Raw genomic sequence first — 22,840 nt, forward strand, 5'->3', positions numbered from 1 at the left:
CTTGAGGCTCTCCTCTCACTTCTGTGGCTAGTCCACCTGTCTTCTTTGCCAGTTCATTCTTCTCTGCTGAGTCAAATCTTCCCTTGATTCCATACTATCTCCTTAACTGACTTCATTCATAATCTTAGCTTCAAATACCACATGTACCAGGATAATTCACAAGTTTATATTCACCTCCATGACAGTACAATATGACCTCCAGATTCATTTATCTGTTTACTGGACATCTCTCCTTGAATATCTCAAAGTCACCTCCAACTCAACATGCCCCAAACTGAATTCCAGCATCCTCCCCTACACATCTGGTTTTCCTATGTGCCACATAATTTTCTAAGTCAGGAACATGGCAGTCATCCTTCATCTCCCTTATCTAGTCCATCATTGGTTTTGACTTTTAAATCTGTTTTGTGTTCATCCAAATCCCTCCATCTTTATCACCACCACCATAATTCAAATTTCTATTTCTCTTTGGAATTACTGAAATAGACTCTCAACATGTTGTTATATTCATTCACTTTTGCTCACCTTTAATAATTTTTTTGAACTCTGCAGCCAATGTAATCTTTTTGAAATGCACATTTGATCATTTCAGCACCCCATTGCTCTAAGGTTAAGCAAAAACTTAAATGAGGTACATAGCTATCAGGAAGGGGAGAGAAGAATGGAAACAGGTAGACTATTTATTTATTTATTTAGACAGAGTCTTGTTCTGTTGCCCAGGCTGGAGTGCAGTGGTGCTATCTTGGCTCACTGCAACCTCCGCCTACCAGGTTCAAGCAATTCTCCTGCCTCAGCCTCTCAAGTAACAGGAATTACAGACACATGCCACCATGTGTTACTGTATTTTCTGTCCAAAAAATACAAAAATTTGTATTTTTAGTAGAGACGGGGTTTCACCATGTTGGCCAGGCTGGTCTCTAACTCCTGACCTCAAGTGATCCACCTGCTTTGGCTTCCCAATGTGCTGGGATTACAGGCGTGAGCCACCACATGCAGCCAAACAGGTAGACTTCAGAAAGAAGAAAAATGAGTCAAGGCTGACAAGAAGATAGAGCTGCATGAAGTGTCTGATGTTTGTTAGATGTCAGCAAGACTAAGCTGTCCTTAAAAATCACTAAACATCATATGAGAAGTCACTGGTAAACTCTGAGTGTTGACTTCAAAGGAAGAAGCCGAGGCATAATTAATATAAAGAGTTTATCTGGGCCAAGGTTGAGGACTGCAGTCTGGAACATACTTCCAAGTTGCCTTGGAGACTGCTCTGGGGAACAAAGAGGAGGCTCAAGTTTTTAAAGAAAGAAGAACAAATCAGGAGAAGGGGGTGATTACAAAAGTTGTTAGGAATTCCACAGAAATAACATTGGTTAGTGTTTGGCTACGTATCAGCTATAGGGTATATGCCATTCAATGGCTTTTGGCATCAATTAATCTACAACCCACATAGCAAGTGGCTTCAAGAGGTAATTATTTAGCTTAAGGGAGGGTGATGTGACTGCTCTTTTATTCCAGTGCTTCTCTGAGCCTGTTTGTTTGTTTGTTTATTTTGAGATGGAGTCTTGCTCTATGGCCCAGGCTGGAATGCAGTGGCGTGATCTCAGCTCACTGCAACCTCCGCCTCCTGGGTTCAAGCAGTTCTCCTGCCTCAGCCTCTCAAATAGCTGGGATTACAGGCATGGGCCACCACACCTGGCTAATTTTTGTATTTTTAGTACAGACATTGTTTTGCCATGTTGGCCAAGCTGGTCTCAAACTCCTGACCTCATGTGATCTGCCCGCCTCAGTCTCCCAAAGTGCTGGGATTACAGGTATGAGCCACTGAACCCGGCTTGGGCCGGATAATTTAAAGGAGCTCATATTCCTCAGATAAGAATTTCTTTTCTTTTTTTTTCCACAAGAGTAACAGTGGTGATCTTCATCGGGGTAAAGAAGCCAGAAGCCGACTGGGCATGGTGGCTCACACCTATATTCCTAGCACTTTGGGAGGTCAAGGAGGGTGGATCACCTGAGGTCAGGAGTTTGAGACTAGCCTTGCCAAGATGGCAAAACCCCATCTCTACTAAAAATACAAAAATTAACCTAGTGTGGTGGCACACATCTGTAATCCCTACTCTGGAGGCTGAGGTAGGAAAATCCCTTGAACCCAAGAGGTGGAGGCTGCAGTGAGCCGAGATCGCGCCACTGCACTCCAGCCTGGGTGACGGAGTAAGACTCTGTCTCAAAATAATAATAATAATAATAATAATAATAATAGTAATAAAAAAGAAGTCAGAAGCCAAAATGCAAGGGATTAAAGACAGATCTTATTTTTACTGAAATATGCTTTAGAGAAAGTGGACTAAGGCACGGTATTGAGATAAAGTGACAGTTTAAGGCCACTTTAAGCAGACTGAATATTTGCTGTATAGTGAGATATTGTATTAGTCCGTTTTCACACTGCTGTAAAGGTACTACTTGAGACTGGGTAATTTAAAAAGGACAGAGGTTTAATTGACTCACAGTTCTGTATGCCTGAGGAGGCCTCAGGAAACTTACAATCTTGGAAAGTGAAGGGAAAACAAGGCACGCCTTACATGGCAGCAGGAGAGAGACTGAGTGAGGGCAGGGGAAATGCCAGGCACTTATCAAACAACCAGATCTTGTGAGAACTCCCTCACTATTGAGAACAGCATGGGGGGAACCACCCCCATGATCCAATCACTTCCTCCAGGTCCCTTTCTCTACACCTGGGGATTACAATTTAAGATGAGATTGGGTGAAGACACAGAGCCAAACCATATCAGATGCGGTTATTATTGTTTACTTTATTGTTCAACTTTCCTATCCCCATTCCTATATTAATACTCCCAACTCTCCCTGACAGGGTGGATATGTGATCCAAACTAAATCAATCAATTCCAACCCTCCCAGGAGTTTGATCTAGATACTACTGTATACATCAGCTTTGTATTGCATTGAAATTAGCTGTATCAGAGGTGACTTTAATATCTACAGCTATGGGAGAGGGTCACTCAAAATACTCTTGGTCTGACAAAAGAATCTACACAGTATATATGTGAACACAAGACTGGTGAACTCATTTATAGCATGAATGAGAAAATTTACTTAAAACGGTAGTCTGTTGCTCTTTATTAAAGAAGCTATGGTCATGATAATAAGAAATAGAGCATGCAAAGATTTGAAACTTAAATATGACCTTCATCTCTTAGAGTTGATATCTTGTTCATTGTGTTCCTGTAGTCATCAGAATGTAAATTTGCTCTAATCATCTCCTTCTTTTGTTGTTGAGAAATGTGGGGATCAGCAGTTTGGATTCTCGAAGATTTACATCAACAAGATTATTTACCTCTCATCCAATAGCATTGCAACCAATGGTTTCTTTTCATTTTAACCAAGGTTGAATAAAAAGTTTGGAGTTTATAATTCTTATTCCACCCCATCCATAAATGAAAGGCCGTATTGTTGCCGAATTATCTGGGTATAGCTCTCTGGGGGATGGTCTTCAAGCTCCTCTTGGGGAGAACACCGCAGTTGCCTGCTTTCTATCCTTCATGAAGCCTAGTTCTTTAATTTTCCTATGTTTCTGTGAACTTCTCCAGTACTCTTCTACAAATCTTGTTGTGTTTACATGAGTTGGTTTCTGTGCTAGGAAACAGAGAAACCCTAACTGATACTACTCAGTGACCATCGGCATGTAGTGAGTAAAGGTGAGAGAGGATGGAATTATATACTGCTCCCAGTTCTATGGCTTGGTCGACTGGATGCTGGTTCCACACACTCTGACAGATACAGGAAGCAGGTTTGAGAAGGAAGTCAAATTCAGTTGGAAACACATTAAGTTTGAAGCACAAATGGGACATGTGGGTGATGTCCAGGAGACCTAACTGGAGAGAGAAATTAAAGAGTCATTTAAGTACTTGAAGACGAGTGAGTGGAGATTGCAAAGAAAGAGCAGGTAGAGTGATTTGCAGCTGAAACCCAGAAAATATTGACTTTCAAGGGGAGGCAGAGAAAGCCAGGTGCAGTGGCTCACACCTGTAATCCCAGCACTTTGGTGGGGCTGAGATTGGCAGATGACCTGAGGTCAGGAGTTCGAGGCCAGCCTGGCCAACATGGTGAAACTCCGTCTCTACTAAAAATACAAAAATTAGCCGGGCGTGGTGGCGGGGGCCTGTAATCCCAGCTACTCAGGAGGCTGAGGCAGGAGAATCTCTTGAACCCGGGAGGCAGAGGTTGTGGTGAGCCAAGATTGTGCCACTGTACTCCAGTCTGGTTGACAGAGCAAGACTCCATCTCAAAAAAAAAAAAACCAAATAAACAAGAACAAAAAGCCTCCAATCTCCTACAGTTAAACATATTGCTCTTTTTGAGCCATCTTCTGACTGGGGAATGGCAATCCATGATCCCTGGGCCCTGGGTCAGTGGGGTTTTGGAGTACTGGGAATGCTGGCCCCATAAGAACCATGTGGTAATGAGAAGGGCCGCTCGCCACAGAAAAAGGGATGTGCATATATATACATATAAAATATGTAACATATGAAAAGACAACATGTACAAACTCGAGAATCTCAGGCACATGGTGTCCCATCTTTGAGAGTTTCACAATGACAGGGTTGTAGCTTTCCGTGGTCTCTTCCGGGTTTGTTTTCTTTCAAGCCCCTGTGCATTCGGCAGAATGCCTCTCCAGCCCTGACTTAGGGACACTGCCTCTTTTGCCTGGCTTCTGTTGCCCCCCTCTGTCTTGTGAGGAACCCTCTTTCTATATTACCACAGGTGTGTGCCAGCGTGCCCGTCTAATTTTTTTTTTTTTTTGAGATTGAGTCTTGCTCTGTTACCCAGGTTGAGATGCAGTGGCACGATCTTGGCTCACTGTAACCTCCGCCTCCTGGGTTCAAGCAATTCTCCTTCCTCAGCCTCCCGAGTAGCTGGGATTACAGGTGTGTGCCACCATGTCTGGCTAATTTTTGTATTTTTAGTAGAGACAGGGTTTCACCATGTTAACCAGGTTGGTCTCGGATTCTTGACCTCGTGATCTGCTAACCTCGGCCTTCCAAAGTGCTGGGATTACAGGCGTGAGCCACCGCACCCGGCCCATGCCCACCTAATTTTTAAAAATTCTTTTGCAGAGATGGGGTCTCTCTATGTTGCTTAGGCTGGTCTATCCTTTTTGTTAAAAGAGACATTTCCAATAAAATCTTTTTATGTATCATGACTCTCAAAAGCTGTAACATAAAAAATTGCATGGGGCATGGTGGTGCGTGCCTGTAGTCCCAGCTACTCAGGAGGAGGGAGTGGGAGGATTGCTTGAGGCCAGGAGTTCAAGGCCAGCCTAGGCAACATAGCAAAATCCCATCTCTAAGAAAAAAAATATTATTCACTAATAGTTCAATGCCTAAGAAGGTTGTAACATATGTATGTTGTTTTGATAAATTGTATACTGTGACTAATTATGATTACTCAATCTAAAATAATTTTTTACATGGTCATAGAAAAATTTTTTAAAAAATGTAATTTGGCCGGTTGCGGTGGCTCTCGCCTATAATCCCAGCACTTAGGGAGGCCGAGGTAGGCGGATCACGAGGTCAGGAGATCGAGACCATCCTGGCCAACATGGTGAAACCCCATCTCTATTAAAAATACAAAAATTAGCTGGGTGAGGTGGTGTGCACCTGTAGTCCCAGCTACTTGGGAGGCTGAGGCAGGAGAATCGCTTGAACCCGGGAGGTGGAGGTTGCAGTGAGCCAAGATTGCACCACTACACTCCAGCCTGGTGACAGAGCGAGACTCCATCTCAAAAAAAAAAAAAAAAAAAAAATTTATATATGTATTTTTGTTGAAGAAAAGAATAATGAAGTAAATAAAACTTTAAAGATTAAAACTGTATTACATTCATTTAAATTATCGTGAGGGAAGTCTAATCAAACTACAAGTTCAAGGAGAAAGGGCAATCATGTAAAATGTCTTGTTCATGTATTTTTAAAATAATGATGATGGTAGATATCTGTGAAAACATATATATGTTTGCTTCTGTGGTTCCTGGCTTATGACTCCAGTAGCCCTTGTTATAATGTTGGGTGCTTTAGACCTCAGAAGCAGGCCTCGGAAAACAGAATCTTGGCCAGGTGTGATGGCTCAGGCCCGTAACCCCAGCACTTTGGGAGGCTGAGGCGGGCAGATCATCTGAGGTCAGGAGTTCGAGACCAGCCTGGCCAACATGATGAAACCCTGTCTCTACTAAAAATACAAAAATTAGCCAGGTGCAGTGGCGGGCACCTATAATCCCAGCTACTCAGGAGGCTGAGGCAGGAGAATCACTTGAACCCTGGAGGTAGAGGATGCAGTGAGCCGAGATCTTGCCACTGCACTCCAGCCTGGGTGGCAGAGTAAGACTCTGTCGCAAAAAAAAAAAAAAAGAAAAAAGAAAACAGAATCTCTCTCTCTCTCTCTGACCTTCTCTTGCTCTCCTTTTTCTTCTCAAAGCAAGAATCTTCTTCCCCTACCCTTCCGTCTTGGGGGCTGGCAGTAAAAAATTCTCTCACCTACCTTGTCCAATTGTAGATCATAAGACTCTCATTTCAGGCCAGGCACGGTGGCTCATGCCTGTAATCCCAGCACTTTGGGATGCCGAGGTGGGTGGTTCACCTGAGGTCGGGAGTTCGAGATCAGCCTGACCAATGTGGAGAAACCCTGTCTCTACTAGAAATAGTAATAAAAAAAAGACTCTCATTTCAGAAGGGGTCCTGCCCCATATCTGGATGAAATAATGCTACACAGAGAGGCAAAGAAGAATCTGAACAGACAGGCCTGGCAGGGTTTCAACTCAGTCTATTAGTATTAGGTCATATCCTTTTTGTTCAGTCACATTTCCACAAGGTTGTCCATCTTTCAATCGTGCCTCTGCAATGAAATCTTCATAAAATGCCTAAGAGGATGAGGGTACAGACAGCTTCTAGGTAGCTGAACAAATAGAGGTTCCAGGAGGGTGTCATCTTTGGGGAGGGCATGGAAGCTCCACACCCCTTTTCATTCTTTGCTCCATGCAGCTTTTCATCTGTATCTTTTGTAATATACTTTATAATATACCAGTAAACTGTTTCCTTGAGTTCTGTGAGTTGCTCTAGCAAATTAGTCGAACCAAGGAGGGGGTCGTGGATCCCCAGTTTACAGCCAGTTAGTCAGAGGCACAGGTTAACCTGGAGCTTGCAATTGGCATTGTAAGTTGTGGGGCAGTCTTGTGGGACTGAACCCTCCACCTGTGTGATCTGACATTATCTCAAAGTAGATGGTGTTGGAATTGAATTAGAGGCTATCTAGTAGGTGTCTGCTGCAGAATTGCTTGCTTGCTTATTGTATGGGAAGAACCTACCCCTGCCTCCATTTGGTCTTAGAAGTCTTCTGTTTTTTTGTTTTGTTTTGTTTTGTTTGTTTGTTTTTTGAGAAAGAGCCTCACTCTGTCGCCAGGCTAGAGTGCAGTGGCGCAATCTCAGCTCACTGCAACCTCCTCCTCCAGGGTTCAAGCGATTTCCTGCCTCAGCCTTCTGAGTAGCTGGGATTACAGCTGCGTGCCACCACGCCCAGCTAATTTTTGTATTTTTTAGTAGAGACAGGGTTTCACCCTGTTGGCTGGGCTGGTCTCGAACTTCTAACCTCAAGTCATCTGCCCGCCTCGACCTCCCAAAGTGCTGGGATTACAGGCGTGAACCACAATGCCTAGCCTGAAGTCTTGTGTTTTGATTGTGATGTGAGCACAGAGAAAAAAATAGTTTGCGTTTTTAACCTCACAGTATCAAATAAATAAATAAATAAATAAATAAATTCTAAATAAATTAAAATTTATTTAGAAAAAATCTTAGTCTATAGATACATTTAAAAAAGTGATAAAGGGCCTTTATTTTAAAATGCTGATATTTACAATAGAATTTGTTGTCAAAATTTCCTCTTTTCAATTATTTAAGTTATGAGAAAAAATTTTAGACGCCAACATAAAAATGCATTATTGGATTACAGTGTTTTTCAAAATTCTTTTAGGGGAACACGAACTTTGAAGTCATTGTCTAAAGGAAACCAGAAGAGATAGGATATTCTGGTATAGGGCTACATTTTTAAAAGCAGGAAGACTGCCTCCTATAGCCATGGTTTAGTTTTATACTAGACCAGGTCAGCTTTTTGCCTTCTTTGCAATGGTAGTTGAGAGGGAAAATAAAGTGGATGGTGGGGTTTGTCCAAGATTGGGAACTGACTGGCACAGTCTGTAAGATAAAAACCCAGGGAAAAGAACTTGAAGGTGCTCTAGTAAGAATTCATTGCCAGGCTGGGCGCAGTGACTCGCGCCCATAATCCCCAGCACTTGGAGAGGCCGAGGCGGGTGGATCAGCTGAGGTCAGGAGTTTGAGACCAGCCTGGCCAACGTGATGAAACCCTGTCTCTACTAAAATTACAAAAAATTAGCCAGGCGTGGTGGCATGCATTTGTAATCCCAGCTACTTGGGAGGCTGAGGCAGGAGAATCGCTTGAACACAGGAGGCAGAGGTTGCAGTGAGCCGAGATCATGCCATCGCACTCCAGCCTGGGCAACAAGAACGAAATTCAGTTTCAAAAAAAAAAAAAGAAAAAGAAAAAGAAAAAGAAAAATAACTCATTGACACCCCTGGGCTTTAGCCTAAGACTGGAGCTAGTGATGCTCAGGAGACGACACATGGACCAGAAAGTGGTTGAAACATTTCAGATGATGAGACTCTAAAATGTACTCTGAGTTTACAGGAATTAGAGAGTAAAATAGTGGAAGGATTCTAATAATGGTTGGAGACAGATGTTTCTGAGTGTGATTTTTTAGAAAGAGGAATGTTTTAAGTCATGACATGGCTTTATGTGCGTGAAATATGTCTTTAATAAATGACTGAAAAGAGCAGAGATGAAGATCTTAGGTTTGAACTACATTGCCTGGTTGGACCCAGTCCCTGACTTTTTCAGCAACCAAAACAAATGGCATATGAAATTTATTTATGTAGAATTTTGGCTTGTCTGGAACTCTGGAGGTCCAAATTGAATTCAATTCTAAATTGAATCACTTGGGATAATTTAATTTTCTAGATAGTTTAGAATAAATCCTTTTAGGCACCCAAAATTTCTTATTACAACCATTTTAGATGAAAAGCTTACTAAAATATACTCCATACTTGGTTTTTTGATGCTAATATACCTGACATAATTTTACTACATTTTTTTTTCTTTCTTGTAGAGACAGGGGCTTGTTATGTTTCCTTAGGCTGGTCTTGAACTCCTGGCCTCAAGCCATTCTCCTGCTTCAGCCTCTTAAAGTACTGGTATTACAGGTGTGAGCCATCATGCCTGGCCATAATTTTACTGTTTTTTAAGGGTAGGATTAGCACCATGAATACCATCTATTCAAGAGAAATGACTCAGTGCATTTCATACTTTATAAATACCCCCAGAATTTACATTTTTTTATTTTTGAGACTGAGTTTCACTCTTGTCGCCCAGGCTGGAGTGCAATGGCGCAATCTCAGCTCACTGCAACCTCCGTCTCCTGGGTTGAAGCAATTCTCCTGCCTCAGCCTCTTGAGTAGATGGGATTACAGCTGCGTGCCACCACGCTTGGCTAATTTTTTGTATTTTTAGTAGAGATGGAGTTTCACCATGTTAGCCAGGCTGGTCCCAAACTCTTGACCTCAGATGATCCACCTGCTTCGGCCTCCCAAAGTGCTAGGGTTACAAGCGTGAGCCACCACACCCAACCCAGAATTTACATTTTGAGTTCTTATATGTTCATTTATTTATCATTTTATTGTACAGATGGGGTCTTGCTATGCTGCCTAGGCTGGTCTTGAACTTCTGGCCTCAAGTTATCCTTCCACCTCACCCTCCTGAGTAGCTGCTGTTTCTTTTTCCTTCCTTCCTTCCTTCCTTCCTTCCTTCCTTCCTTCCTTCCTTCCTTCCTTCCTTCCTTCCTTCCTTCCTCCTTCCCTCCCTCCCTCCCTCCCTCCTTCCCTCCCTTCCTTTCTTCTTTTTTTTTTTTTTTTGACAGGGTCTCACTCTGTTGCTCAGGTTGGAGTACAGTGGTGCAATCTCTGCTCATGGCAAACTCTGCCTCCCAGGCTCATGCACTTCTCCCATCTCAGCCTCTCCAGTACTGGGACCACAGGTATGCACCACCACACCTGGATAACTTTTTGATTTTTTGTAGGGACCATGTCTTGCTAGATTGCCCAGGTTGGTCTTGAATTCCTGGCTTCCAAGGATCCTCCTGCCTCACAGCCTTCCAAAGTGCTGGGATTACAGATATTATCCATTGTGCCTGGCCCAGCCTAATAATTTGTATGCTGCTTTGTTTTTAGGTGTCTGTTAGCACTTGTCATCTATGTATCTGCCCAGAAGAGGAATGCTTTCAAATATTCTGCTTTAACTCGGGAAACAAGATTTTTAAAAATCTTGTTAGAACTTTATATGCATTTGATGTGAAGACAGCCTACATGAGAGGAGAGGGGACAGGTTTTTAGTTCTTGGATTCTATGATATCCTATTTTGGTTTCTCAGTAGCCTCTTCTCTGGCTCCTGTTTGCCTCCTCACCCCAATTCCTTCTTGCGTCTGTTTTTGAAAACTGAAGTGAATTCTAGACAGTAACTCTCTCAAGGCTGCTGCTATTCAAAACCAAAGTGTTTCATATGAACATGAAGCTATTTAGTGGGAAAAATAAACTATAAGTAGTTTGATGGAAGAAGCAAGTATAAAAAAGCTCAGAGCTTTACACAGTAGTGATCAGAAATAGCACTGTAAGTTGCTATATACTGTATGTAATGAGACTTTAAGACTTTTTTTGCCTAACAATTCCACGTCTACGTATAGAAATGTATGATTACATAAAGATATGTATAAGAATGTTTTATCGTAGTATTGTTTAGTAAAAAATTGTAAACAACCTAACTGCTCATCAATAAGGAAATGGTTAAATACATTTTATTGGTTCTTATCATGAAGGCATTAAAAAAAAAAAAATGAGGCCAGGCGCAGTGGCTCATGCCTGTAATCCCAGTACTTTGGGAGGCCGAGGCGGGTGGATCATTTGAGGTCAGGAGTTTGAGACTAGCTTGGCCAACATGGTGAAACTCCATCTCTACTAAAAATACAAAAATTAGCTGGGTGTGGTGGTACACGCCTGTAATCCCAGTTACTCAGGAGGCTGAGGCAGAATTGCTTGAGCCCAGGAGGAGGAGGTTGTAGTGAACTGAGATCACGCCACTGCACTCCAGACTGGGCGACAGAGCAAGACTCCATCTCAAAACAAAAACAAAAACAAAAAGAGGTAGTTCTGTACATACTGATCCTAGTGATTAAGCAAGCTGACTCTGGATCCACACTGCCCAGGTTCAGATCCCAGCTCCACCACTTCCTTTCGTTTGTGGCACATTAGATGTGTTCCTCAACCATCCAGTGCCATAAAAATCCCTATTTCATAAGATTTTTGTGGGGAGGAGATGAATTCATCCAAGTAAAACACTAGAATGGTGCCTGGCATAATTAGTATTACATTAGCCATTATTATCATTACTGATATGAAAGGATACCTGTAATATATTATTTGGCAAAAAATGTTACATAATATGGGAAGTAGAGTTCCATTTTTGTCAAAACTAACAGAAATCTGTGTACACACATTCATGTGATTTGTACACGCAGAGAACCTGGAATTTCTACATAGGAGGAACTAAAGATTTGTTAACTAGTCTTGCCTGGAGGTTAAAATTGCCTAATGGCCAGGCACGGTGGCTCACGCCTGTAATCCCAACACTTGGGGAGGCCCAGGTGCGTGGATCACCTGAGGTCAGGAGTTGGAGACCAGCTTGGTCAACATGGAGAAACCCCGTCTTTACTAAAAACACAAAATTAGCCGGGCGTGGTGGTGCATGCTTGTAATTCCAGCTACTTGGGAAGCTGAGGCAGGAAAATCGCTTGAATCCGGGAGGCGGAGGTTGCGGTGAGCTGAGATCGCACCATTGCACTACAGCCTGGGCAACAAGAGCGAAACTGTCTCAAAAAAAAAATAATAATAAAAATAAAAATAAAGTAAAATAAAATAAAATAAAATAAAAAACAAAACCATTGTTTTTTTACTTAGATTCCGTATTTATCTGGGGTGGCTTTAGAAGGATCCATTTGAGATTATGGGAAGTCAAATTTCCCCAAACCAGTCTTTGGTGCAGCTACTTTCTGTAGTCATGGAAATAGTCAGGAAAGGTTGAATGCACCAAACTGTTAACAGACATTATTTATAGGCATGAGTGGGATGAGGGGGATGGTGGGTATGGAGTTGGGGGAAGACCTGTGTTTGTAAGTAGTTCATTGTGTATTTATTTTGGAGGCAACATCAAATAAAAGAGGGGCGTACATAAAAAAAGGGGTTGGTTAACTTAGTGTACTATGAAGTTACAAACAAAAAAGGGTGATGGTAGTGTAGTGTTTTGAATTAACATGGAACAATGTGTTTGAAGGAATAATTGATCCAGAACTTTATTGTATGAAAGCTGTCCCCATCAAAGCCATACATGGGGCTGTATATATGTGTCCAGAGAAAAGGTCTTCTGCACCCTTAACTGTTAACTGTTAGTCGTAATTTCTCTGCAGAGTGGGTTGGTGGGGCAAGGAGGAAGGACGTTCACTTTTCATTTTATGATACTCCAAATCATTTGCATGTTTTTAACAAATATCATGTATAATTTTTTTTTTTTTCCCAAGACGGAGTCCCGCTCTGTCCCCCAGACTGGAGTGCGGTGTTGCGATCTCGGCTCACTGCAAGCTCTGCCTCCTGAGTTCAAGCGATTCTCCTGCCTCAGCCTCCCGAGTACTTGGGATTACAGGCGCGCGCCTCCACGCCCAGCTCATTTTTGTATTTTCAGTAGAGGCAGGGTTTCATCATGTTGGCCAGCCTCGAACTCCTGACCTCGTGATCCACCCGCCTCAGCCTCCCAAAGTGCTGGGATTACAGGCGTGAGCCACTGCGCCCGGCCCAAAATCATATAAATTTCTACAATAAAAACAATAAAGGAAATAAAAATGTCTTCAGTGTTGTACCTTGTACTTGGCCTGTTACCACAGGAATGACACGTATTCCATTTTCAAAACATTACTTACGGCTTTATAGATTTCTGCTTTAAGGAATAAATGCAATTTCAATCCATTTAAGACTTGATTTCTTCTTCTTATATTAAAAAAGTATCTGATCTTGTATCTAATTTGTTATGACAGTACTATCACTTAAAGTACAGCAATTATGCAACCCCTGAATTTGAATTTCATTTTGTAAGTGTACATGACCTCACGGACAGAGCGAAGGCAGAAAGTTAAAATGAGCATATCGAAAATAAATCACTCTCATGACCGAAAAGAACGTAGAGTATCTGAACAAAATGTCAAAGTTCACATAGGCATAGATACTTCCATGTGAACTTTAGGAATCTTGGCTCATCTAACTTTTGCAGGGCTGAGTGGATCCCCTACTCCCGCTAGCCGTTTTGGGAGCACCAGTAACCTCCACACCAGGACCGGGCTGTCAGGGGCCGCTGCGGCGCAGGGACTCGTCCGGGACTGAGTCAGCGCCGGGGCCGAGAAGTTCGGCGGGAGGCGCAGGGCGGGGCTTCCTCCCGCCGACTCCGAGCCCGGCTCTACTTTTCTGAGTCCACGTCTCTTCCTTTGGACAGGCGTGTTTCCCCAGGTCGGGCCCAGCCAACGTGACAGCCGCAGACCTCGGAAAAAAGGGCGCTCCGGCCCCGCCTCGAGGATTTCCCCCGGCCGCTAGGGCAGCCTGGGCCCGCTCGGCCCAGCCCCTCACGGACTGCGGCGCGCGGCTCCCCGGGGCCCGGCCCGCCGAACGCCTCACTCCACAGCCCTCACCTCGCGGCGCCGAGTGTAGCGTCCGCGGCATGGAGACCGGCTCCGACTCAGGTCAGAGGCCCGCGCCGCGGCCGCGGTGGGCTGGTTCTGCGCGCGCGCTGGGGCGGTTAGGCCGGGCCGCCCGCACAGGCCGCCGCGTGCCGAGTCCGCGCGGGGAGCGCACGCGGGGCGGGCGGCGACAGGTGGGCAGGACGAGCCGCGAGCGAGCGAGCGAGGGCGGGCGCGCGAGGGGCCCGGCGGGGGGGCCGCTGGGAGGATGGCTCAGCTCTTTCTAAATATAAAACCGGCGTGAGTTGGGCGAGCGCGGCGCGGAGTCGCAGAGCCGCCGCGCGGGCCTGGCGCACGGGGATTCGGCCGCACAGACGGCGGCGGCGGCGGCGGCAGCGGCAGCGGCTCCGCAGAGGCGTCAGGCTGCGGGAGCGCCCGAGTCGCGAGCTCGCGGGGGCAGCGAAGAGCGACGCTCGCGACGCGGAGGACGCAGGCGGCGGCGGGCGGGCCTCGAGGCACAGCGCGGTCCGCGCCGAGTGACCGGAGGCGGCTCGTGGCCCCTGCCGCACCGCGAGCCGCGAGCCCCCCGGCCGCGCCCTGCCCCCCCAGCCCCTCCTTCGTTCCCTCCCCGGCGCAACATGGCTGCGGCCGCCGCCTCCGCCTCCCAGGATGAGCTGAGTAAGTGCCGCGGCCGAACCTGGGGCCGCGAGCCGGAACGGGCGCCGCGCGGTGCCGGGGGGCGGCGGCCGCATCAGGGCTGGAGGGCTGGGGCGCCAGGCCCGGTGGGCGGGCGGCGGCCGCGGCGTGCGGGGAGCTGGGGCGCCCTGGCCTGGCTGGCGGGCGGGGCGCGGACCGTCGCCGCTGGCGTTTGTAGGCCTCAGGTTTGCACCGTCACGTTGCGAAATTGAAACTGGAGCCCCGGGCGGAGCCACCTCTGCCCGCGATCCGCCCTGGCCCGGGGTGGGGGTAGCCCGGCCCCCTGCCCACCGAGCCTCGGCTGGCGGGAGGGCCGGAGCCCCGGGGTGACGGGCAGTGTCCACCCGTCCCGTCTGACCCCTCCTAGCCCCGGGTCCCCGACGGTTGGGCGAGTTCTAGAAATGGAGCTTTCGGGAAAGGGGAGAAGGTGCCTTTTTGTGACACTCTAGTAATCAGCCGAAAGGTCACGAATAGGCGGTGACCCTCAGGTGGAGCAGGGAGGGCGGAGAGGGTCGCCGGTCGAACCGCAGGAGAAACCACGGGGTGACAGCGCTTTCAGAAAGGAGAGTTAGTGCCCCCTCGAGCGTACGCGGTGCAGCCTTCCCGGGGACGGCGGTCCCTGTCTGGGGAGAGCGGTGGTCACCCTGAATCCCAGGCCGCCCCGCCCGCCGCCGGCGTTCGCCTCGATGCTTTGTGGGAAGTGTAGTTCCGGGGCGCCGCGGGCCCACGCTGGGATCATAAATACCGAATTTTCATAGGAGATAGGACATGTGAGATAATTTCTGATTGTGTTTTGAGTTTTTTTTTTTTTCTTTCCACCCAAGGGTTTTCTTTCCTTCCCCCCCCCCCCCCCCCCCGCCCCAGTGCTGTCCTTCAGTTTATGGCAAAAACAAGAAAGGTGTTATTTGGAGATGATGTGGGTTTTAAATGGAATAAAGGAATAAAGCATGGGTGAGGTGTTGCAAGCTTTATGAAGCTTACGTTGTTAAAGCCGCTTCTGAATTTCCATATGAAAGTAGTTATACACGTAATGTGTGTTTCTCTAGTGGTTGTCAGTTTAAAGCCACTTTTATATATATGATCTCACTTTTGCCCTCATAGCAACCTTGTGAGGCAGATAGGTAGGAATTATCCTTGTTTTAAAGAGGAGGCAGGTTTGGAGAGATTAAGTTCCTTGCTGCTTTGACACAGAACTGGTGGAGCAGGAGTACTGTTTGCTCTTTTTGAAGCTGAAGTAAACACTTGGTGTGATCCTGAGCAGATTGGAGAGTCGGAGGAGACAAGGTCTCATGGTGCGATTAGAGATAGAAGCCGGCTAAATAGATTGCTCTTCTGTTGGTTCCACGTGGAAGCACCACCAGGCCTTCTGAGATCAGTTCCATGTTTTGTTTTAATTGTGATAAAAATACACATACCATAAAATTTCCCGTCCTAGCCATTTTTAAGTGTATAGTTCAGTGGGATTGAGTGCATTCACACTGTTGTGCAATCATCACCACCATCCATCTCCAGAACTCTTCATCTTGCAAAACTGAAACTTGATACCCGTAAAACAACAAATCTCCATTCCCTCCTCCCTTCAGCCCCTGGCGACCATCATTGTACTTTCTGTCCCTGTGATTTTGAGTATTCTTCGTACCTCGTGTAAATGGAATCATACAGAATTTGTGACTGGTTTTATTTTCATTTAGCATAATGTCCTCAAGGTTCATCCATGTTGTTGCGTGTGTCAGAATTCTTCCTTTTAAAGGTTGAATGATATTCCCTTGTATGTATATACCGCATTTCCTTGTCCATCTATTTGTCTGTGGACACTTGGGTTCCTTCCACGTTTTAGCTATTGGGAATAATGCTGTTGTGAACATGGGTGTACAGATATCTCTTTGAGACCTTGCTTTCAGTTCTTTTGGGTACATACCCAGAAATGTAATTGCTGGATCATGTGATAATTCTAGTTTAAAATTTTTAAGGAACCACTGTACTGTTTTCGACAGTGGTTGTTGTACCATTTTACATTCCCACCAACAATACACAGGGTTCTAATTTCTCTACATCGTGGCCAACGCTTACCTTTATTGTCAGTAGTAACCATCCTGATGGGTGTGAGGTGGTCTGATTTTTTTTCAGTTGCTATGCTGTATGACATCTGAGTTCCTGTTGTAGCACCAAACACATTAAAGTCTGAATTGCTAGCAGGAATGGGGAACAAAACTAGAGGAAGAATTGGATATTCTGAAGTGGCTGAAGTATTTGTGTCTATGCAGTGTGCTTCTGTACATTCAGGTACTGGTTAAGATGCTGTTAGTTAAGGGATTTCCTGGCTCTAGTAGCTAATAGAAAGTTAGGAACAAATAATTCCAATCCTTGCCTTCTCCTTGTTTTGTTCAGTTAAGTTGTCAGTCATCAGCCACAGATACCTGTGGACTTGGTTTCTGTATTTCTTCAGGAGAGACTGAATGCGTGGCAGTTGATACCTTAGAATAATTTAACTTGAAAGCATATACGTGTGCACTGGTTAAGAAGTTTCATATAAACCACTTTTAGTTTTAGAATGGCTATAGTGAAATAGGAGATGCTGATAAAATGTGCTTTTGGCCAGGTGTGGTGGCTCACACCTGTAATCCTAGCACTTTGGGAGGCCGAGATGGGTGGATCATCTGAGGTCAGGAGTTCAAGACGAGGCTGGCCAACATGGTGAAACCCTGTCTCTACTAAAAATACAAAATTTAGCCGGGTGTGGTGGCACGTGCCTGAAGTTCCAGCTACTCAGAAGGCTGAAGCAGGAGAATCACTTGAACCTGTGAGGTGGAGGTTCCAGTGAGCCGAGATCGTGCCACTGCACTCCAGCCTGGACAACAGAGCTAGACTGTCTCAGAAAAAAAAAAAAAAAAAAAAGTGCTTTTAAGAATTTTACTAAAAAAAAGGAGAGAATTATCCAAATATTTTCTATTATTTATGACTAGTAGATGATAGTAAAAGCAAACTACTAGATGCCAGCATTGTTCTCTTCCACTGACATTTTATTGTAAAAAAAATCTTCAAACTCACAGAAAAGTTGAAAGTGAACATTCATGTACCCACCACCTAGATTCTGCAATTGATAGTCGAATAACTTTATCATATTTACTATTACACTAAACTTCGTCATTTGTCCATCTCAGTAGATTTTTAAAAATTGTTAAACTTTTTTTTTTTTTTTTTTTTGAGACAGAGTCTCAGTCTGTCACCCAGGCTGGAGTGCAGTAGTGTGCGATCTTGGCTCACTGCAACCTCTGCCGCCTGGGTTCAAGCAATTCTCCTGCCTTAGCCTCCTGAGTAGCTGGGATTACAGGCGCCTGTCACTGCGCCCAGCTAATTTTTGCGTTTTTAGTAGAGACGAGGTTTCACCATCTTGGCCAGACTGGTCTTGAACTCCTGACCTCGTGATCCACCTGCCTCGGCCTCCCACAGTGCTGGGATTACGGGCGTGAGCCACCGTACCTGGCCAATTGTTAATTGTTAACTTTTTAAAAAAAATTGTAATAAAATACACATAACATAAAATTTACCACCTTAACAATTTTTCTTTTGTTGTTTTTTTCTGGAGACGGAGTCTTGCTCTGTCGCCCAGGCTGGAATGGAATGGCGTGATCTTGGTTCACTGCAGCCTGCACCTCCTGGGTTCAAGCGATTCTCCTGCCTCAGTCTCCTGAGGAGCTGGGATTACAAGTGTTCGCTACCACGCCCGGCTAATTTTTTTTTTGGTAGAGACAGAGTTTCACCATGTTGGCCAGGCTAGTCTCGACCTCCTGACCTCATGATCTGCCTGATCATGACCTCCCAAAGTGCTGGGATTACAGGTGTGAGCTACCGCGCCCTGCCTACCTTAACAGTTTTTAAGTGTACAGTGGTATTAAGTACTTATTACTCCATCTTTTTTCATGCATTTCAAAGTAAACTGGTGACATCAACATACCTTCCCCCTAAATATTTCAGCACCAGCATTGTTTTAAATGCTTTGTATGTATTTTTCCTCAGAATAATCCTGAAAGGTAGGTAATTGCTGCTTTTTGGAGAGAGAAACAGGCTTCTTAGGTCCCCTGGGTCCTGAAGCTGGAAAGTAGTCCCCGTGTCCTCAGCTTCTAGTATGCAGTCACAGCCATACTTGAGGCCATCTTACCTCTTTGCACCATGGTCAGAGTGTGCGTGATGAACAGTTCAAATCAGATGCATTGCCAGATTCTCAGCTAGATGTTACCTTAATCCAACCGTTTGACTGTTGTTTATCATTGCTGTTGGGTACAAAAGAGACACCAAAGCCCGCCAAAGGAATTACAGTACTATTGAGGAAGAGGAAGAATGTGTTTAAACAGATAAGGAAGGACCAAAATATATGACTGTATGATACGGATAATACTAAAGTAATATCGTCTGTGATTCCCAGGTCTGTTATTTTGAGATGTGTAGCTGGTAAAACTGCATTTCTATAGATTTCAAGTGAACATCTTCCCTCTTGCACTTGAAGTAATTTACGTCACATCAATTTAAATGAAATCTGCAACTTTCAGTTATGTCTGCTACCACAGTTTGTAGGATAAGCAAAATTGACTGTTAGAGTTCTCTTTTATTTATTTATTTGTTTATTATTTTGTTTTTGAGATGGAGTCTTGCACTGTTGCCCAGGCTGGAGTGCCATGGTGCAATCTCAGCTCACTACAACCTCTGCCTCCTGGGTTCAAGCGATTCTCCTGCCTCAGCCTCCTGAGTAGCTGGGATTACAGGCGCGCATCACTGTGCCCAACTTATTTTTGTATTTTTAGTAGAGATGGGGTTTCACCATGTTGGCCAGGCTGGTCTCAAACTGACCCAGAGTGCTGAGATTACAGGCGTGAGCCACTGTGCCCGGCCTATTTATTTATTTATTTATTTATTTGAGTAATATCATTGAGAGTGAAAGTTTCCAGAAGGCTGGATGTGGTGACTCAAGTTTGTAATCCCAGCACTTTGGGAGGTCGAGGCGGGCAGATCACTTGAGTCCAGGAGTTCAAGACCAGCCTGGGCAACATGGTGAAACCCTATTTCTACAAAAAATATAAAATTTAGCTGTGTGTGGTGGCATGCGCCTGTAGTCCCAGCTACTTGGGAGGCTGAGTGAGGAGGATGCTTGTGTCTAGGAAGTCAAGACTGCAGTGAGCCTAGATCATACCACTGCGCTCTAGCCTGGGTGACAAAGCGAGACCTTGTTTCAAAAAAAAAAAAAAAAGGTTGCCAAAAATAGGCAGGTTAATTTTGGGCTGAGACTTGTTAGCATTTGTTATCCTTTCACAAACTTCATGTTTGAGTCAGTGATTATAATAGAATAATGGTAAAGCTGTTTATGTATTGTGTGTTTACTGTGTGTTCTCATTGTTTTGCATGTATCAACTAATTGAATTCTCAAAACAACCCTGTGAGTTTGGTACTGTTACTGTCTCGGGGTAGAGCTACCCTCCTTAGACAGTTAGAACTTGAACTTAGATTCTCTAATTCCAAAATTTGTATTAATTCTGCCCTACTACTACTGTATTATTCCTGCATGGGAGAATATATAGTTCATAACAAGATCAAGATGGCTTTTTTTTTTTTTTCGGTGTCTAACTAGTATCCAGAAAGAACCTTCTGTAGTGTATAACATGTGGCAATAGGGGCCAGGCACAGTATCCAGAAAGAACCTTCTTTAGTGTATAAATGTGGCAGTTGGGGCTGGGCGGTGCCTCACACGTGTAATCCCAGCAGTTTGGGAGGCCGAGGCTGGTGGATAACTTGAGAGCAGGAGTTCAAGACCAGCCTGGCCAACATGGTGAAACCCGTATCTCTACTAACAATACAAAAAAATTAGCCGGGTGTTTTGACATGCGCCTGTAGTCCCAGCCTCCTGGGAGGCTGAGGCAGGATAATTGCTTGAACCCGGGAACTGGAGGATGCAATGAGCTGAGAATGCATCACTGCACTCTAGCCTGGGTGACAGAGCTAGACTCTGTCTCAAGGAAAAAAAAAAAAAGGCCAGGTGCAGTGGCTCACGCTTAATCCCAACACTTTGAGAGGCTGAGGCAGGTGGATCACCTGACGTTCGGAGTTCGAGACCAGCCTGACCAACATGGAGAAATCCCATCTCTCCTAAAAATACAAAATTAGGCAGACATGGTGGCGCATGCCTGTAATCCCAGCTACTTGGTAGGCTGAGGTTTGGAGTTCCTGAGGTTTGAGGTCAGAAGTTCAAGACTATCCTGGCCAACATTGTGAAACCCTGTTTCTACTAAAAATACAAAAATTAGCTGGTTGTGGTGGCACATGCCTGTAGTCCCAGCTACTCGAATCACTTGAACCTGGGAGGCAGAGGTTGCAGTGAGCCAAGATTGTGCCACTGCACTCCAGCCTGGGCGACAGAGTAAGACTCCTGCTTGAACCTGGGAGGCAGAAGTTGTGGTGAGCTGAGATCACATCATTGCACTCCAGCCTGGGAAACGAGTGAAACTGCATCTCAGAAAAAAGAAAAAAATATTCTGATGTTGTTGAACAGAACATAGTAGATTTTTGAGTAAGTTGCCAAAAAAGAAAACCATTAGTTTTGACTGTTAAAGGCAGTTCTGAAATCTAGTTTGTAAATTAGTTAAGGTCAGAGCCTGTAGCTTTCTTTTCTTATGCTTAGAGTGATTATGACTATTGCAAATGAAATGAAATTCAGTGTAAGACATGTGGCTAGTTTTTCTGCTAATATTATCTTCTGCCACTTTACGGAAAAGTTGACATTATGGTTAATATTTCAGCAGTGGGTTGAGAGATTTCCCACAGGGAAGGAAGCATTTGAGACTTTTCACCTGGTCAGCCGTTTAGTGGTTTCATATTCTGGGCTTTATAGTTATAAGTAAGGCATCCTTAGAATCTGATCTTCGTTGGGATAAAGGCAACTCATGAAGGAGCAACAACGTGTAATCTTAAAGGATGCACTATTCAATTTGACCATTTGACATAGCTATGGGAAACTTCAGCTGCAAAAGTTGGCCAGATAATCAGCATGTCAAGTGTCTTCTGAGAGAGCCTCTGCTAGTGCTGGGACTCCTGGTGACTCTTTTAGAGGATGAGACGTGGGAAGCTGTGTGTCGAACATGATTCTGTGGCCATGGTGAAATAGCCCCTAAGAGCTAATTGCTTAAATGACCAGAATACAGGCTTCTGAGCTGATCTTTGTAGAAAGGCCAAAGCAAGCCTGTATCATTTACATTTTGGTTACTTAACCAAATCAGAAATTTAAGATGGAAAATGGCCACGGATATTTCTGTGTTTTTTTTTTTTTTTTTTGAGACAGAGTCTCTCTCTGTCGCCCAGGCTGGAGTGCAGTGGCCGGATGTCGGCTCACTGCAAGCTCCGCCTCCCGGGTTTATGCCATTCTCCTGCCTCAGCCTCCTGAGTAGCTGGGACTACAGGCGCCCGCCACCTAGCCTGGCTAGTTTTTTTGTATTTTTCAGTAGAGACGGGGACAGGGTTTCACAGTGTTAGCCAGGATGGTCTCGATCTCCTGACCTCGTAATCCGCCCGTCTCGGCCTCCCAAAGTTCTATTTTTTTAAAATTAATTTCCATTCTGATTTTTTTACTTTCACTGCATTCTGATTTTTTTTTTTTTTTTTTTTGAGACAGAGTCTCGCGCTGTGTCACCCAGGCTGGAGTGCAGTGGCGCGATCTCGGCTCACTGCAAGCTCCGCCTCTCAGGTTCACGCCATTCTCCTGCCTCAGCCTCCGAGTAGCTGGGACTACAGGCGCCCGCCACCACGCCCGGCTAGTTTTTTGTATTTTTAGTAGAGACGGGGTTTCACCATGTTAGCCAGGATGGTCTCGATCTCCTGACCTCGTGATCCACCCGCCTCGGCCTCCCAAAGTGCTGGGATTACAGGCTTGAGCCACCGCGCCCGGCCTTTTTTTTTTTTTTTTTAAACAAGAGTCTCACTGTCGCCCAGGCTGGAGTACAGTGGCACGATCTTGGCTCATTGCAACCTCTGCATCCCAGGTTCAAGTGATTCTCCCGTCTCGGCCTCCTGAGTAGCTGGGACTACAAGGCGTGTGCTGTCACACCTGGCTACTTTTTGTATTTTTTAGTACAGATGGGGTTTCACAATGTTGGCCAGCCTGGTCTTGAACTCCTGACCTCAAGTGATCCGCCTGCCTCGGCCTCCCATATTGGCTTGAGCCACTGCACCCGGCCCATCACATTCTGTTTTGAATTATGCTTTCAGTAAACT

The 22,840-nt window shown here is 45.1% G+C and overlaps 1 protein-coding gene across 2 annotated transcripts in view; it reads left to right on the forward strand.

The window, feature by feature from the left end:
* Window positions 1-13,664: 13,664 nt before the first annotated feature.
* The window catches only part of ECPAS (Ecm29 proteasome adaptor and scaffold), a 131,803-nt gene continuing 122,627 nt past the window's right edge, over window positions 13,665-22,840 (forward strand). The window contains exon 1 of one of the 2 annotated variants that reach the window (XM_025359243.1): window positions 13,665-13,954. In XM_025359243.1, coding sequence (XP_025215028.1) covers window positions 13,933-13,954 — 22 coding nt within the window. In that variant the 5' untranslated portion in view covers window positions 13,665-13,932. Of the gene's footprint in view, window positions 13,955-14,206; window positions 14,570-22,840 lie in introns of those variants that run through there. The other variant, XM_025359242.1, reaches the window with a different exon arrangement.

The sequence above is a fragment of the Theropithecus gelada genome, chromosome 15, assembly GCF_003255815.1.
Source record: "Theropithecus gelada isolate Dixy chromosome 15, Tgel_1.0, whole genome shotgun sequence".
NCBI classification, from domain to species: Eukaryota; Metazoa; Chordata; class Mammalia; order Primates; family Cercopithecidae; genus Theropithecus; species Theropithecus gelada.